Source organism: Leptodactylus fuscus, chromosome 2 (genome assembly GCF_031893055.1).
Source record: "Leptodactylus fuscus isolate aLepFus1 chromosome 2, aLepFus1.hap2, whole genome shotgun sequence".
Lineage (NCBI taxonomy): Eukaryota > Metazoa > Chordata > Amphibia > Anura > Leptodactylidae > Leptodactylus > Leptodactylus fuscus.
The window spans coordinates 141,405,264-141,420,846 of record NC_134266.1 but is presented as its reverse complement, the minus strand read 5'-3'; the positions used below and the strand labels follow the sequence as shown (position 1 = coordinate 141,420,846).

Below are 15,583 nucleotides of genomic sequence, written 5' to 3'. Positions count from 1 at the left end.
TTATAAGTTGTAAAGAACATAAAAAAATGGTCTTTTGTTGAATTTGCAGCATTAAGAGGTCATATTTACTGAAATCGAAAGCTATTTCTATCAACAGGACAAATTACATGTTAAAGGGAGTCTATCATTGCTCCCATCTACTGTAAACCGCTCCCATAGTACTGTAGATGCGTATAGCAAATAAAAGTCATACCTTTCTTAATTTTTAGAGCCCCAGGGATGCTTAAAAAAGCACTTTTATTCTTTATTTAAATGAGAATCTTGGAGCACAGGGGGAGTTTTCTTTAGACACTGAGCACTGCTACATCATCACTAAATATGCCCATCCTGCATTCAGCTCATCCCCCTGGGCAGTGTGATGTTATCCTCACAGTGTCAGTTGATCTTCACACTGTCCAGGGGGGATGAGCTGAATATAGAGTGAGCGTGCATATTGATGATGCAGCAATGCTCAGTGCCTGAAGAAAACTCCCCCTGTGATCCAAGATACTCATTTGAATAAAGAATTAATGTGCTTTTTCTAAGCATCCCTGGGGCTCTGAAACTTAACTTAAACAGCATTTACAGCACTATGGGTGCAGTTTAAAGTAGCTGAGGGCAGTGATAGACTCCCTTTAACATAGAACCCCTTCTTTGATATTACATTCACAATTCTTGGATTCATTGAACTTGTGAGTTTTTGGATAGTTTCTGCTTGAATATATTTGCAGGGTGTCAGAATAACCTCCCAGAGCTGCTGTTGATATGAACCCCTTTCCTCCCCCCTTCATAGATCTTTAGCTTGAGGATACTCCAGAGGTTCTCAATAGAGTTAAGGTCAGGGGAGCATGATGGCTACACCAGTAGTTTCTCTCCTTTTATGCCCATAGCAACCAATGACTCAGAGGTTCCTTTTGCTGTATGAGATGGTGCATTGTCATGCATAAAGATGATATTGCTACAGATCGCGTGGTTATTTTTATTTATTTTTTGTGTCATGGCATAGATTTCTAGTAGAGATGGGCCAACACTATTCGGAACAGCTGTTCCGAATAGCACGCTCCCATAGAAATGAATGGACGTAGCTGGCATGCGGGGGGGGGGGGTTAAGCGACCGGCCGCCGGCAAAGTCTGTGTGCCGGCCGCTTCCATTCATTTCTATAGGAGCGTGCTATTCTGAATGGCTGTTCCGAATAGTGATCGCTCATCTCTAATTTCTAGGGTTAAGGGGATATTGTCACTCCTTAGGGAGAGACCACCATATAGGTGTGTGGAGACTTAAGCCTTTAGCACTCCACTTCGCAAAGGATCATGGGAAGAATATGCAAATCTATCTTCCATGATGTAATTAGGAAAACAGTTGCTGCTCAGTATTGCAAACCAATAGAGGGCGCTCACTGGAATGTGCAAGCCTGTCTTCCCTGATGTAGTTAGGAAGACAGAACTCCAGTGAAATAACCCAATAAAGGCTGCTCCCTTTTGCATCATGCTTTTATGCCTTTATTGGGTTATTTCACTGGAGTTCTGTCTTCCTAACTACATCAGGGAAGACAGGCTTGCACATTCCAGTGAGCGCCTCTAATTTCTAGTAATTGTAATAAATAATTTCTCATGATAATTGTAATGGCTATATCTATTGTACTTCGTTGTATCCTGTTCATCAAACAGTCAAAATCCCCCTCCTCCAGCTTGCTGAAGAATACAGGGAGTGAGAAGTCGAGAAAGCATGCACAGCTGCTGAAACAGGGAGATGGGAAACCCCCTTTAAGACTAGGATCAGCCTTACTGTTGCCAAACATTTGGATGTGATGAATGACCCACCAACAATTAGGAAAAAATGTGACATGACCAATCATTTTTCAATAACTGAAAATTATTTAATTTTAAGAGGATGAATTGAGCAAAATTATAGAATTTGCCCTTTTTAGCTTACTTTTAAGTTATGGCTTTACTCTATGGGTTTGCAGACTGCTGTGAATACTTTACACACCTTAGTGTGTCGGCCAGCTCCATCTTTGCTTCAGTAGCTATCTCAGGTAGGCCTCAGCTGGATCCCCAGCCTAATGTAGTTATATTTCTACAGAGCCAACTAGGGGGCGTGGCTAACCAGCAAAGAAACTCTCAGTACCAGCCCAGCACCTTGTTTAAGCTTGTGGCCTGTTGTACCACACAGATCCAAAGACCCTCTCATCCAAGCTCTGCTCCAGCTCAGATCCACCCATCCATCCTCCTGCACCCATAAGAGACCTGCAAGCACCCTGTGTAAGCCTGTGGCCTGTTACATCAACCAGGATTATAGACCCTGCAACTCCAGACCTGCAGCATCACAGATCCATCCATCCATCCATCCATCCATCCACCCATCCATCCTCCTGCACGCATAAGAGATCTGCAAGCACTCTGTGTAAGCCTGTGGCCTGCTACATCAACCAAGATTATAGACCCTGCAACTCTAGACCTGCAGCATCATAGATCCATCCATCCATCCTCCTGCACTCACAAGAAAACTGCAAGGTGGACAACTCTTCTGTCTCGAATGACTCCTTCTGGCAATTTGCTCACCTTGCCCCGTCATTATAATAGCTCCATACATCTATATTATTGTCCCAGAGACCTCTGTGTGAGTGCCGAGCCCCTACACCGTCACCAGGGAGGGCTCCTCACATTTACTAGCACTGAGGCCTGGGCAAGGACCTAGAACTGCTCAATAGATTTGCTTCCATGACCCAGAACAAGGGCCTTTTCTCTGTTGTTATGATTAAGTAACCTGGCAATGACTTCGCCCTCTGCGGCTCACAGCTCATCTATAGTTCGTTCTGGCACCATACCTTCACTCCTGCAGCGCCACTTGGTGGGCCCCGTTCCCCTCAGACCCTCTGGGGTTATCAATTACTACATCTTGTTTGCCTCCTCTACCGACCGGACTCTCACTCTACAACACTGATTTTACTGATTATACTGCTTCTTACATGCCCAGGAGAAAGCCCTCATCCTCCAGAGATCCCAGAAAGCTCTCTGAATTTTTTTCACAATTTCAAGCAGAACAGCCATCTTCTCATAAGGCTTCCATCCTCACAGAGGCTCGAAAATGTGGTATCCTCCCCACGCCTTTTTTAATGATTTCTTTGTATCCCGATCTGTCAGCAGCCACTATGCAAGTTCGGCGCGACCTTGTACCCATCACCAGGATCCTTAGAGAACATGGCCTCAGATATCGTTGCGGATTTTCCACCAAGCTCCTGATACCTCGCAACGGAGTGATCCGCTCTGTCCCTTCCCTGGAGGCTGGGCTGTCCCTTTTGCGCAAATGGAGATTGTCCCCTGCTGATTCCCCCCCCCCTCCTCCATGGCCAAGGGTCCCACCCGTCCTTCCCATGTGCCTAAGGACTGGCTTACAGTGGATAACTCACAGTGACTTGCCATATCTCTGTAGAGTGGTGCCGATGGTGTCTTACTTCTGTTTGATTTATGGTTTGGGGCGATATAATTGCCTTGCAAATGTTCACTCTCACTGAGCGCTAAGATTCCCGATTTCATCTCTCCCCTCTCCCCCCCCCATGCATATAGATTATTCGGTGTTTTTTGACACTATGATGTTGCGTTTGCATTTTTCATTATTCATGTATGTTATTTGGTTTAACATTTGTTTAATTTTCCGGTTTATGCTTCACTTATCTATGCTTTGTAAGGTGCCCAGGGTGGGTTTAGTTGTTTGCCTCTTTCCAATCATTCACAATGGTACTCCAGGTCTCATCCCTAAATGTCAGGGGCCTGAATAGTCCCTTTAAGAGGAGCTCAGTTTGGAGGGAAGCCCGTCGTCTCCGTTGTGACATTCTTTTTATGCAAGAAACTCATTTCCACTTAGATAAGAGTCCCAAATTCACAAATCCCTCTTTCCCCCACATATTTCAAGCCTCTTGTAAAGCCAAGCGCTAAAGGGTACTGATTGCGATCAGAGATTCAGTAGCTTTTTCCTTGGAATCGGTCCTGTCTGATCCTAAGGGCCAGTATCTGGGCCTTAACTGTTTAATTAACAATGTCTGATATACTCTGGTCACAGTATACTTCCCCAACCGTGGTCAAGCTTCCTACTGGAAGTCTATACTCACTAAAGTGCAGACCTTTGCTACTGGAATGTTGATAATTGGGGGTGACTTTAATTGTTTGGTTGACAACTCCCTGGACTCCTCTAATCCGCTCAGGCGTTCCCCGATTTTGACTCCCTCTTTGGTAGACCAGGGACTATATGACGTCTGGTGATGCCAACACTGCAGCAAGAGGGATTATAGTTTCTTCTCCCATGCTTCTTCTTCCTACTCGAGGGTAGATTTTTTTCTTGACTGACAAGGTCGGATTGATGCAGTCGGAGTCGTCCTCTATAGGACTAATTACATGGTCAGACCATGCTCCGATCTCTTTGACGCTTCGTTAGAAGTTCGCTACTGCGTTGCCTTCTCAGTGGCACCTAAACCTTCTTTCCAACTGCGACCAGGCTGTATAATCTACATCAAACCAAGGAAAGATCACGCCACACAGAGAACTATGATTATGACGATGACCATGAAGTCTTCCTTCTTTCTCTTCCGTTCCTTAGCTGCTATGGACTCCTAGTATATCTTCTCTTCTCAGCATATGTGTGTCAACGTCTGTATTATATTACTGTGTATTATCCTGTACCTGTATTACTATGCTGCTGTAACATACTGACATTTCCCCACTGTGGGACTATTAAAGGATTATCTTATCTTATCTTAAACGAATACATTTTGGACCACCGTTCCCATAGTGAACATCTCAGTAAGGTGTTGTCGGAGTACTTTTCTCTTAACGCCCCCACCGCCACTGACCCGCACATCCTTTGGAATGCCCATAAGGCGTACATGCGGGGGATTCTCATTCAGGCATGCGCACGCGTCAAGAAAGAACGCTCTAGGAAAGTTAATGCGGTTCTTTGATCCTTGATCTCTTTGTCTGCGGCCAACAAACTTAACCCTAACCCTGTACTGTCTTCCGAGATTAGGAATCTTCAAATCAAACTGCAGGGTTTGCTGGCGTATCAGCAGGATTTGGCCTTCAAAAGGTTCCAGTGCCAGGCGTATGTACATAGTAACAAGGTGAGCGCCTTCCTAGCCAGAAAAATTAAACAGGCCAGGCCTAAGTCTCGCATAATTGATCCACATCATATAGCGGATCAGTTCCGTTCTTACTATAGTTCTTTATACAACCTTAAAGATGATCCCGGAACGTACTAGCCCACTAGAGATGAAATTAATCTATTCCTGGATTCAGTGTCTCTCCCCCGCCTCACCCCCACCCAATCCCAGTCTTTAGCCACCCCGTTTACTCTACTGGAGGTTCAAGAAGCCATCTCTGCGTTAAAGCCACTTAAATCCTGTGGGCCAGTGCATACTATAGGAAATTCATGGAGATTTTGCCCCCACATCTTTTGGCGGTGTTCAGGAAAGCTGCGAAGGACCATACGTTCCCTGAGGAGATGCTTGCCGCCACTATTGTTACCCTTCCTAAACCTGGCAAGCCCCCCACAATACCGTCCAATTTTAGGCCCATCTCACTTTTAAATGTAGATGTTAAATTATATGCCAAAATTGTAGCCGAGCAACTGTTGCGAATCCTTCCTGAATTAGTTAAACCTGATCAGGTGGGGTTTATTGTGGGTAGGCAGGCCCCTGATGGAACTCACAGGTTTATCAACCTTGTCCAAAAGGCTGAGCAGAATAGAGTACCATCATTACTGTTAGCATTGGATGCTGAAAAAGCCTTTGACAGAGTCCACTGGAGCTCCCTTGACAGCCTTTTGGACAGGTTTGGTATGGATCCTGTCTTCAAAGCCACTATTCTGGCCTTATATTCCTGTCCCTCGGCTCGCGTGCTCTCCTCGGGGTTCCTGTCTGACCCTTTCCTCATCTCTAATGGCACTCGCCAGGGCTGCCCCCTATCTCCTATCATATTCGCTTTGGTGATGGAACCGCTGGCTGAGTATATTAAATCTGATAATCAAATTGAGGGTGTCTCTGTTGGCCGCAAACAGCACAAACTTGGTTTGTATGCGGATGACGTCATTTTAGCGTTGTCCTCTCCTGGTCCCTCCCTGTGTGCTGCTACGAACGCCCTGGAACTTTTTTGGAGAATATCCTATTACAAGGTGAACCTCACTAAATCTCAGATCCTGCCTATTGTAGTGCCCCCCTCCCTACGGGAGGACCTCCATTGCGACTTTCCCTATCAAAGGTGAGGAGACTGTGTCACATATTTGGGTATTGCTATGACTGTCCCGAGCTCTCATTTGTATTCTATGAAATATGTCCCACTTTTGAATAATTGGCACTTTTGGCATCATTCTCCAAACCCATGTTGACTTGGGCAAGCCAAATAGCCATTGTCAAAATGATGGCATTGCCCCTGATATTGTACATGTTTCGAACGGTGGCAATCCCCCTTCCTGACTCTTACTTAACAAAACTCCAGTGTATTTTATCTCACCTTTGAGGGTAAAAGGTCCAGAATCCACCTCTATGTCATGCACAGGCCCTGGTCTTGTGGGGGAGCGGGAGTCCCGGATCTTAAAAAATATTATGCAGCAACGGTCCTGGAACAGCTCAAAGTTAGCTGGGCTGAGTCGTCTGATTGGAGATGGGCAGAGATAGAGGAAACGTTGTTGGAAGCCCCGCTCATGAGTCTTCTTCACTCCAGGGACTCCGGTCCTTCCTGTATCCAGACCCTCTGTTGAGCATTAAAGCCTCTAGTTGGGCTTGGAGATATCTCGTGTCACACACTGCCATTGAGGACCTGGTCCCCTTGATAAAAATGCCTCTGCATTTGATAATGACTGCCTCAAATCTTTTGCTATGTTGCATAATGAGTTTGATCTCCCTAGCAATGATTTTTTTAAGTACCTCCAAATTCGGCACCTTCTACAAACTCTTGGAGCCTCGAGACTTGTTTTTCCAAGACTAGCCTTTCGGTTATGGAGACAGCCTCCTCCTGCCCGAGGTGGGACCTCTGCATTCTATAGTTTTCTCTCGACTCCATCTACACAGGTCAAACCCCTTTGCTTATTGCATTGGGAAGCTGACCTAGCCAGAACCATTCCCCTGACGGAGTGGCATGAGGCTTTTGGATTTGTTAAAAAGGTGTCCAGGGGTGCTTCCCATTGGGGGACGGCACAAAAAATTATACTGTGCTGGTATAGGACTCCTGTTCAAATGGCTCATATGAATTCCTCTACCTCAAGGCTATGTTGGCGGGGTTGCGGTCGTGTAGGCTCATTTATTCATATGTGGTGGCAGTGTCCCCCAATTCAGGCGTTTTGGGTAGCAGTGTTTCAGTTCATGTCTTCCATTGTTGGTCTCCCTATTCCTCCCTCTCCTGGGTTAGAGCTGTGTTTCCTGGATCACGGCTCTTTTCCAACGGGTACGCAGGTTGTCTTGGGCCAAATAATCCTAGCAGCTAGGTCCATGATTGCCCGACAATGGAAATCAGCATTATGTTTGACTGTAAACGAGTTGTTCCATCATGTGAACCTAGCTTTTATACTGGAGCGTATGCTGGCCAGTGAAGGACACACTTTTTCTAAATTTCAGACCAAATGGACCACTTGGTCTTCTTATGTAAGGAACGAAAGGGACTCCCAACCCCGGATTTTGCCTCCTTCCTCTGGAGCTCCCTGATAGCAGCTTTTCTTAATTGAGTTAGGTGACTGTACCGCTGGGTACCTCCTTAGTTTCTTGACCGAGATTTAAATTTTATATATATTGCACGTAGATAAGTGTTATTTGTATCATGTTGTTGCGGTTGTTATTATTTTACTGTTTTACTGTTTTCTCACATCCTCCCCTTCCCTTCCTTTCTTTTTGCCCGGCTTCCAGATCCAGTTGAAGCGACCTTGAGTTTTCGACAGAAAGAGTCATACTTACCCATGTGGTGTACAGTTGTTCTTATTCTTCAACTGTACATTGGTATTGTATATCTGTTTAATATGTATGATGTCACTCCTTCCATGCTATATTTATGGTCTGTTGTAGGAGCGTGTTATTATTTTCCCTGCATTCTTTTTCCTTTCCTGTATTTGAAAAAAATCTTCTCAATAAAAACTAAATTTAAAATAAATATACAGTGGGGCAAAAAAGTATTTAGTCAGTCAGCAATAGTGCAAGTTCCACCACTTAAAAAGATGAGAGGCGTCTGTAATTTACATCATAGGTAGACCTCAACTATGAGAGACAAAATGAGAAAACAAATCCAGAAAATCACATTGTCTGATTTTGTAAGAATTTATTTGCAAATTATGGTGGAAAATAAGTATTTGGTCAGTAACAAAATTTCATCTCAATACTTTGTTATATAGCCTTTGTTGGCAATGACAGAGGTCGGACGTTTTCTGTAAGTCTACACAAAGTTGGCACACACTGTTGTTGGTATGTTGGCCCATTCCTCCATGCAGATCTCCTCTAGAGCAGTGATGTTTTGGGGCTGTCGCTTGGCAACACGGACTTTCAACTCCCTCCAAAGGTTTTCTATAGGGTTGAGATCTGGAGACTGGCTAGGCCACTCCAGGACCTTGAAATGCTTCTTACAAAGCCACTCCTTCGTTGCCCTGACGGTGTGCTTTGGATCATTGTCATGTTGAGAGACCCAGCCACGTTTCATCTTCAATGCCCTTGCTGATGGAAGGAGGTTTGCACTCAAAATCTCACGATACATGGCCCCATTCATTCTTTCATGTACCCGGATCAGTCGTCCTGGCCCCTTTGCAGAGAAACAGCCCCAAAGCATGATGTTTCCACCCCCATGTTTTACAGTAGGTATGGTGGTTGATGGATGCAACTCAGTATTCTTTTTCCTCCAAACACGTAAAGTTGTGTTTCTACCAAACAGTTCCAGTTTGGTTTCATCAGACCATAGGACATTCTCCCAATACTCTTCTGGATCATCCAAATGCTCTCTAGCAAACTTCAGACGGGCCCGGACATGTACTGGCTTAAGCAGTGGGACACGTCTGGCACTGCAGGATCTGAGTCCCTGGCGGCGTAGTGTGTTACTGATGGTAGGCTTTGTTACATTGGTCCCAGCTCTCTGCAGTTCATTCACTAGGTCCCCCCGCGTTGTTCGGGGATTTTTGCTCACCGTTCTTGTGATCATTTTGACCCCACGGGGTGAGATTTTGCGTGGAGACCCAGATCGAGGGAGATTATCAGTGGTCTTGTATGTCTTCCATTTTCTAATTATTGCTCCCACAGTTGATTTCTTCAATCCAAGCTGGTTGCCTATTGCAGATTCAGTCTTCCCAGCCTGGTGCAGGGCTACAATTTTGTTTCTGGTGTCCTTTGACAGCTCTTTGGTCTTCACCATAGTGGAGTTTGGAGTCTGACTGTTTGAGGGTGTGCACAGGTGTCTTTTTATAGTGATAACAAGTTTAAACAGGTGCCATTACTACAGGTAATGAGTGGAGGAAAGAGGAGACTCTTAAAGAAGAAGTTACAGGTCTGTGAGAGCCAGAAATCTTGATTGCTTGTAGGCGACCAAATACTTATTTTCCACCATAATTTGCAAAAAAATTCTTACAAAATCAGACAATGTGATTTTCTGGATGTTTTCTCATTTTGTCTCTCATAGTTGAGGTCTACCTATGATGTAAATTACAGACGCCTCTCATCTTTTTAAGTGGTGGAACTTGCACTATTGGTGACTGACTAAATACTTTTTTGTCCCACTGTATATATGTATAGTGCGTTCTTTTTTATTATGTTCAAGAGGTCCCAGCTTTGTACATTATAGAGATATGGGCGAGACCATTGCAAATTGTACAGCAGTAATCGCATGGAAAAGTTGTTTAGTGAGTTAATTTCTATTTTGATGGAAACCATTTTGTAGGCTAGAGACAAGTAATATTGTCTGGCTTTCTGTCTGCTTTCTGTGGATGTCAGTGAAATGAGAAAGTTGCATAAATTGCTTAGTTAAAGGGTGTGCTCTTCTTACTTAATATGTCCTAAGTTCCAGACAAGATGGCTCTGTTCCACTTTCTGAATTGATTACATGTTATACAGGCTTTCTCCCCTATGTGAGGAGCTACAGAGACCCATGTCTTCTATGTGTCAGTATTTGGCTATCCACAGCTGCTTTGTGTACAGAACGCCTGTTGTCAATCGACATTACAGAACATTATCTTCCAGTTTCAATGTTTGCATGATTATCTGTTTTATTGCAAATTACCACTATAGTAAAATGTGTTCAGGATGTGGTGTATGTTTATTATTATCATCATCATACTCCTTCTGGAGCCATGGAAATAGGAAAGTTAACAAGTTTTGCATTGAAGGGGCCTCATGTAGCTTTGATTCTTCAACATAAAAAGCCACTTGCGTACATTGGGTTATACAGTTTGCTTTTGTGGTATATACTATAACTACTGATTAGGTTGTATATAGTACTGCTAGTAGCTATAGTCATGCATCAGCTTTATATTATACTAGTTTGTACATTGTATAAAGTTTAGCTGGGAATATTGGGCACAGTGGTTTATTTTACACGCAAAATGTATGTTATGTGAGGTCTCACATATAATGAAAAGTGCAGTGAGATGTACAGTAATGTATACTGCATGTTTTATAGTATGTATGCATTTTTAATACTTTTTTTTTTTTTTTTTTTTTTTTTTTTTTTTTTTTTTTTAGTACAAGCCAACAATTCTGCTGTGTGGATTTATACTCCTTGCGGACTGGAGAGATGGTGAAATCAATTCAATTTAAGACTCCAATCTATGATTTGCACTGCAACAAAAGGTATGGCTTTAGCGTATTGTATGAACCATTAAACATTAAACTTAAAATGATTTTAAGAATTTATCATTTAATCTAACGTACCGCAAAAATTTGAAATAGTGTGAAAATTCAGCAGAGGAATTATAAAGCAAAATTCAGTTAATGTAAGGGCTCTGCACAGTACTGAACACTGTTGCTGTACAGCTCCTTAGTACAGAGTTGCAGGGCTGTATAGAATTGCTTCTAAGGACGAACAGAGTATGGCACATACAAGTTCAGAAATTTGTGTGGACTAGTGGCATCATGGTCAAAACCATATAGCAGCTATAAATTCGGCTTTTGTGAAACTACAAATCCCTGCGTGTTCCATTAATTTCTATGCAAGATCCTAGAGAAGCCGACCAAGTAGCCATGCTGGGAGCTTTAGGGTGCATGCACACTGAGTAACGCCGGGCGTGTATGAGAGCCGTACACGCCGGCATTACAGCAGACTGCCGAACACTTCCCATTCACTTCAATGGGAGCGCTCGTAACAGCGGCGTTTACGAGCGCTCCCATTGAAGTGAATGGGAAGTGTTCGGCAGCCCTGCTGTAACGCCGGCGTGTACGGCTCTCATACACGCCCGGCGTTACGTAGTGTGCATGCACCCTTAGTTTTACAATAGCTGGAGTGCTGAAAATTACTGGTCCTTGCCATATATTTGATATACATTTTTTTTCAGCCATTTAACACCAATTACATATTAAAGGGGTTGTCCAGGATAAACTGATAATTATCCTCTAAACTCCCTCCCCCACCTAACTTTTATTTCACATCAATTTAAAAAAAAAATCTATAAGTACCCATATTGCTGGAGCGGTCATGCATTTGCTCCAGGGACACTTTCTGATAATTCGGTGATGTTCCATTTCACAAGCAGATAATAGAGATAGTATATTCATTATCAGTTGTTGTAACCCTCTAAACTTGCTTGATTCAGAACTGCAGCTGAAATGATTTAAGGTGAAGCTTCCCTTTTTAAGATTATGTATGATTGTAGTGTAAGCTTTATAATACTGTGTAATTTATTGCTAATAAGCATTTGGACTTGGTTCGATTTGCTATTTTTGTATCCCGCTACAGGGACATTCAAACAAAACTTTAAGAAACAGGTCATATATAATTTAGCATTTTGTTAACACAGTAAAGTTGGTCATAAACTTTAGCTAAATAGCCAATGTTCATTGATTTCAAAGCCCTAATGCACATGCACACTGTACCTGGATGAACATGCATGTGTTTATAGGTAGCATGGAATAAACCGCTGCAAGGCACTTGCAGTTGGTTATATCCTTAGAGAACAAAAGGATCTGACATGCTGAAATCTATTAGATGCGAGACCATATAGAGTATGAATATGGCCACCTTAACAAGATTGTCCAAGAGTTTGGATATGCCATAAATACAGTCCTATGAAATAGTTTGGGCACCCCTATTAATCTTAATCATTTTTAGTTCTAAATATTTTGGTGTTTGCAGCAGCCATTTCAGTTTGATATATCTAATAACTGATGGACACAGTAATATTTCAGGATTGAAATGAGGTTTATTGTACTAACAGAAAATGTGCAATATGCATTAAACCAAAATTTGACCGGTGCAAAAGTATGGGCACCTCAACAGAAAAGTGACATTAATATTTAGTACATCCTCTTTTTGCAAAGATAACAGCCTCTAGTCGCTTCCTGTAGCTTTTAATCAGTTCCTGGATCCTGGATAAAGGTATTTTGGACAAACAATTCAAGTTCAGTTAAGTTAGATGGTCGCCGAGCATGGACAGCCCGCTTCAAATCATCCCACAGATGTTCAATGATATTCAGGTCTGGGGACTGGGATGGCCATTCCAGAACATTGTAATTGTTCCTCTGCATGAATGCCTGAGGATTTGGAGCGGTGTTTTGGATCATTGTCTTGCTGAAATATCCATCCCCGGCGTAACTTCAACTTCGTCACTGATTCTTGAACATTATTCTCAAGAATCTGCTGATACTGAGTGGAATCCATGCGACCCTCAACTTTAACAAGATTCCCGATGCCGGCATTGGCCACACAGCCCCAAAGCATGATGGAACCTCCACCAAATTTTACAGTGGGTAGCATGTGTTTTTCTTGGAATGCTGTTTCTTTTTGGACGCCATGCATAACGCCTTTTTTTATAACCAAACAACTCAATTTTTGTTTCCAAAATGAAGCTGCCTTGTCCAAATGTGCTTTTTCATACCTCAGGCAACTCTATTTGTGGCGTACGTGCAGAAACAGCTTCTTTCTCATCACTCTCCCATACAGCTTCTATTTGTGCAAAGTGCGCTGTATAGTTGACCGATGCACAGTGACACCATCTGCAGCAAGATGATGCTGCAGCTCTTTGGAGGTGGTCTGTGGATTGTCCTTGACTGTTCTCACCATTCTTCTTCTCTGCCTTTCTGATATTTTTCTTGGCCTGCCACTTCTGGGCTTAACAAGAACTGTCCCTGTGGTCTTCCATTTCCTTACTATGTTCCTCACAGTGGAAACTGACAGGTTAAATCTCTGAGACAACGTTTTGTATCCTTCCCCTGAACAACTATGTTGAACAATCTTTGTTTTCAGATCATTTGAGAGCGGGCTGTCCATGTTCGGCGACCATCAAACTTAACTGAACTTGAATTGTTTTGTAGAAAGAAATGGTCCAAAATACCTTCATCCAGGATCCAGGAACTGATTAAAAGCTACAGGAAGCAACTAGAGGCTGTTATCTTTGCAAAAGGAGGATCTACTAAATATTAATGTCACTTTTCTGTTGAGGTGCCCATATTTTTGCACCGGTCAAATTTTGGTTTAATGCATATTGCGCATTTTCTGTTAGTACAATAAACCTCATTTCAATCCTGAAATATTACTGTGTCCATCAGTTATTAGATATATCAAACTGAAATGGCTGTTGCAAACACCAAAATATTTAGAACTAAAAATGATTAAGATTAATAGGGGTGCCCAAACTTTTTCATAGGACTGTATCTGCATGGTGGGGGCTGACAACCAGTTCCTGCATGCAGCAGATGTATGATGCATGCATGCCGTATCAAACGCCTGTACTATTCACAACATGGGGCCTAAAACAGATAGCTCCTAACCTTGTATAGTGACCAAGTGCAGCTACTACAGCTAAACTCCCACTGGAGTCAATGGGAGCTGAGTAAAAGTATCGGCACCCATCTACTATACAGACAGAAAGCTGAAAAATAAAAAATGACTGAGGTGCGCTCCCTTGTGTAGAACCATCAGTAAAGTGAGACAGGAGTCATCTGACATTTGTATATTACAGCATGTATAAAATAGCTGTGCTAGCACAATTACTATCTTCGCTAGTCGGCGTTTGTGCATCACAGCACACCAGTACACTGCTTTACTGAATAAAGTGCTCGATACGCACTACTCATGATAGGAAAAAAAAGCACGCCCCCGCTTATACTGATTGGTCGCAAAGCATGGGAGATAAATACTAGCATAACAGATGATCCCTTTGTATCCTTATTTACATATTCATCTATATTTTGGAAATATGTTTTAGTCCGGCTGGTTGTTAGATAGAAGTTAATCTAATAATCTTGTGAACCCAGTGGTCACGAGAATGACCCATGGAGGTATATATTGCTTCATTTATCTAAGAGTGTCATTGTGTCAGGGTAGATTCCAGCCGAATCTACCTTCTGAAAAGCTCAATGGTTCTCCTTCCCTGCTGTTTGCCAATACTCTATGGACGAGTACTATCATGAGGGGAGGGATCTGTTCCTCACCGCTCTCACACTACAGCGCTATAGGCGCTGCTGTGAGGAAGGATGTTCCTGACAGAATGTCAGGAACGCCCTTCTGATGGTGAAGAGCTACGGTACCGGCACCGATAACGCTTTACCCGGGGCACAGATCAGGAAAGCCGACAGTGCGCTGAATTCTTTCCAGCGGTATATAAAACCGCATGTGCCCCACCTCATGAAAAGTCCTCCTTAAATAGTGCCCCTTATTAATAATACCCCCCTTATATTAATAATGCCCCTAATAGTTCCTATATAAACCCCCCTTGTATTAATGATATGCAGTTTTGATATAAGGGCTTTTAGGGGCATTATTAATACAAGGGGGGGGGGTATTTATACTAGGGCTATTAGGGGCATTATTAATACAAGGGCAGAGGGTTGAGTTGCTGGGGAAGGGGGGTGGCCTGGAGTGTTGGGGGGATGCTGGGGAAGGGGGAGGGGAGCTTTTGAATGTCTGTCTGGGCCTTCCTTGAGCTTCCCCCACTTGCAATTCTTGCACTTGGGGGTTAATAGGAGCACTACAGTCTGTAGTGCTCCTGTTAGCCTCTTTCGTGCACCCCGGAAGTCTCATTGTGCACCCTCTGCTATTCTCTCCTGTGTGTGTGTACAACACAGGCTGCTGCTGCCTCATCTCCGTGCTCTCACACACACACATACAGTGTTGGCCAAAAGTATTGGCACCCCGGCAATTGTGTCAGATAATACTCATTTTCTTCCAGAAAATGATTGCAATCACGAATTCTTTGGTATTATTATCTTCATTTAATTTATCTTCAATGGAAAACCACAAAAAGAATTGTCAAAAAGCCAAATTGGATATAATTCCACAGCAAACATAAAAAAGGGGGTGGACAAAAGTATTGGCACTGTTTGAAAAATCATGTGATGTTTCTCTAATTTGTGTAATTAACAGCACCTGTTACTTACCTGAGGAACCTAACAGGTGGTGGCAATAACTAAATCACACTTGTAGTTGAAATGGATTAAATTTG

General features: G+C 43.0%; 1 protein-coding gene across 5 annotated transcripts in view; it reads left to right on the top strand.

Moving 5' to 3' along the window:
• The window catches only part of BCAS3 (BCAS3 microtubule associated cell migration factor), an 849,167-nt gene that overhangs the window by 142,108 nt on the left and 691,476 nt on the right, over window positions 1-15,583 (top strand). For all 5 annotated transcript variants that reach the window (XM_075264762.1, XM_075264764.1, XM_075264760.1 and 2 more), the window contains exon 8: window positions 10,671-10,778. In XM_075264762.1, the coding sequence (XP_075120863.1) occupies window positions 10,671-10,778 (108 nt within the window). The remainder of the gene's footprint in view (window positions 1-10,670; window positions 10,779-15,583) is intronic.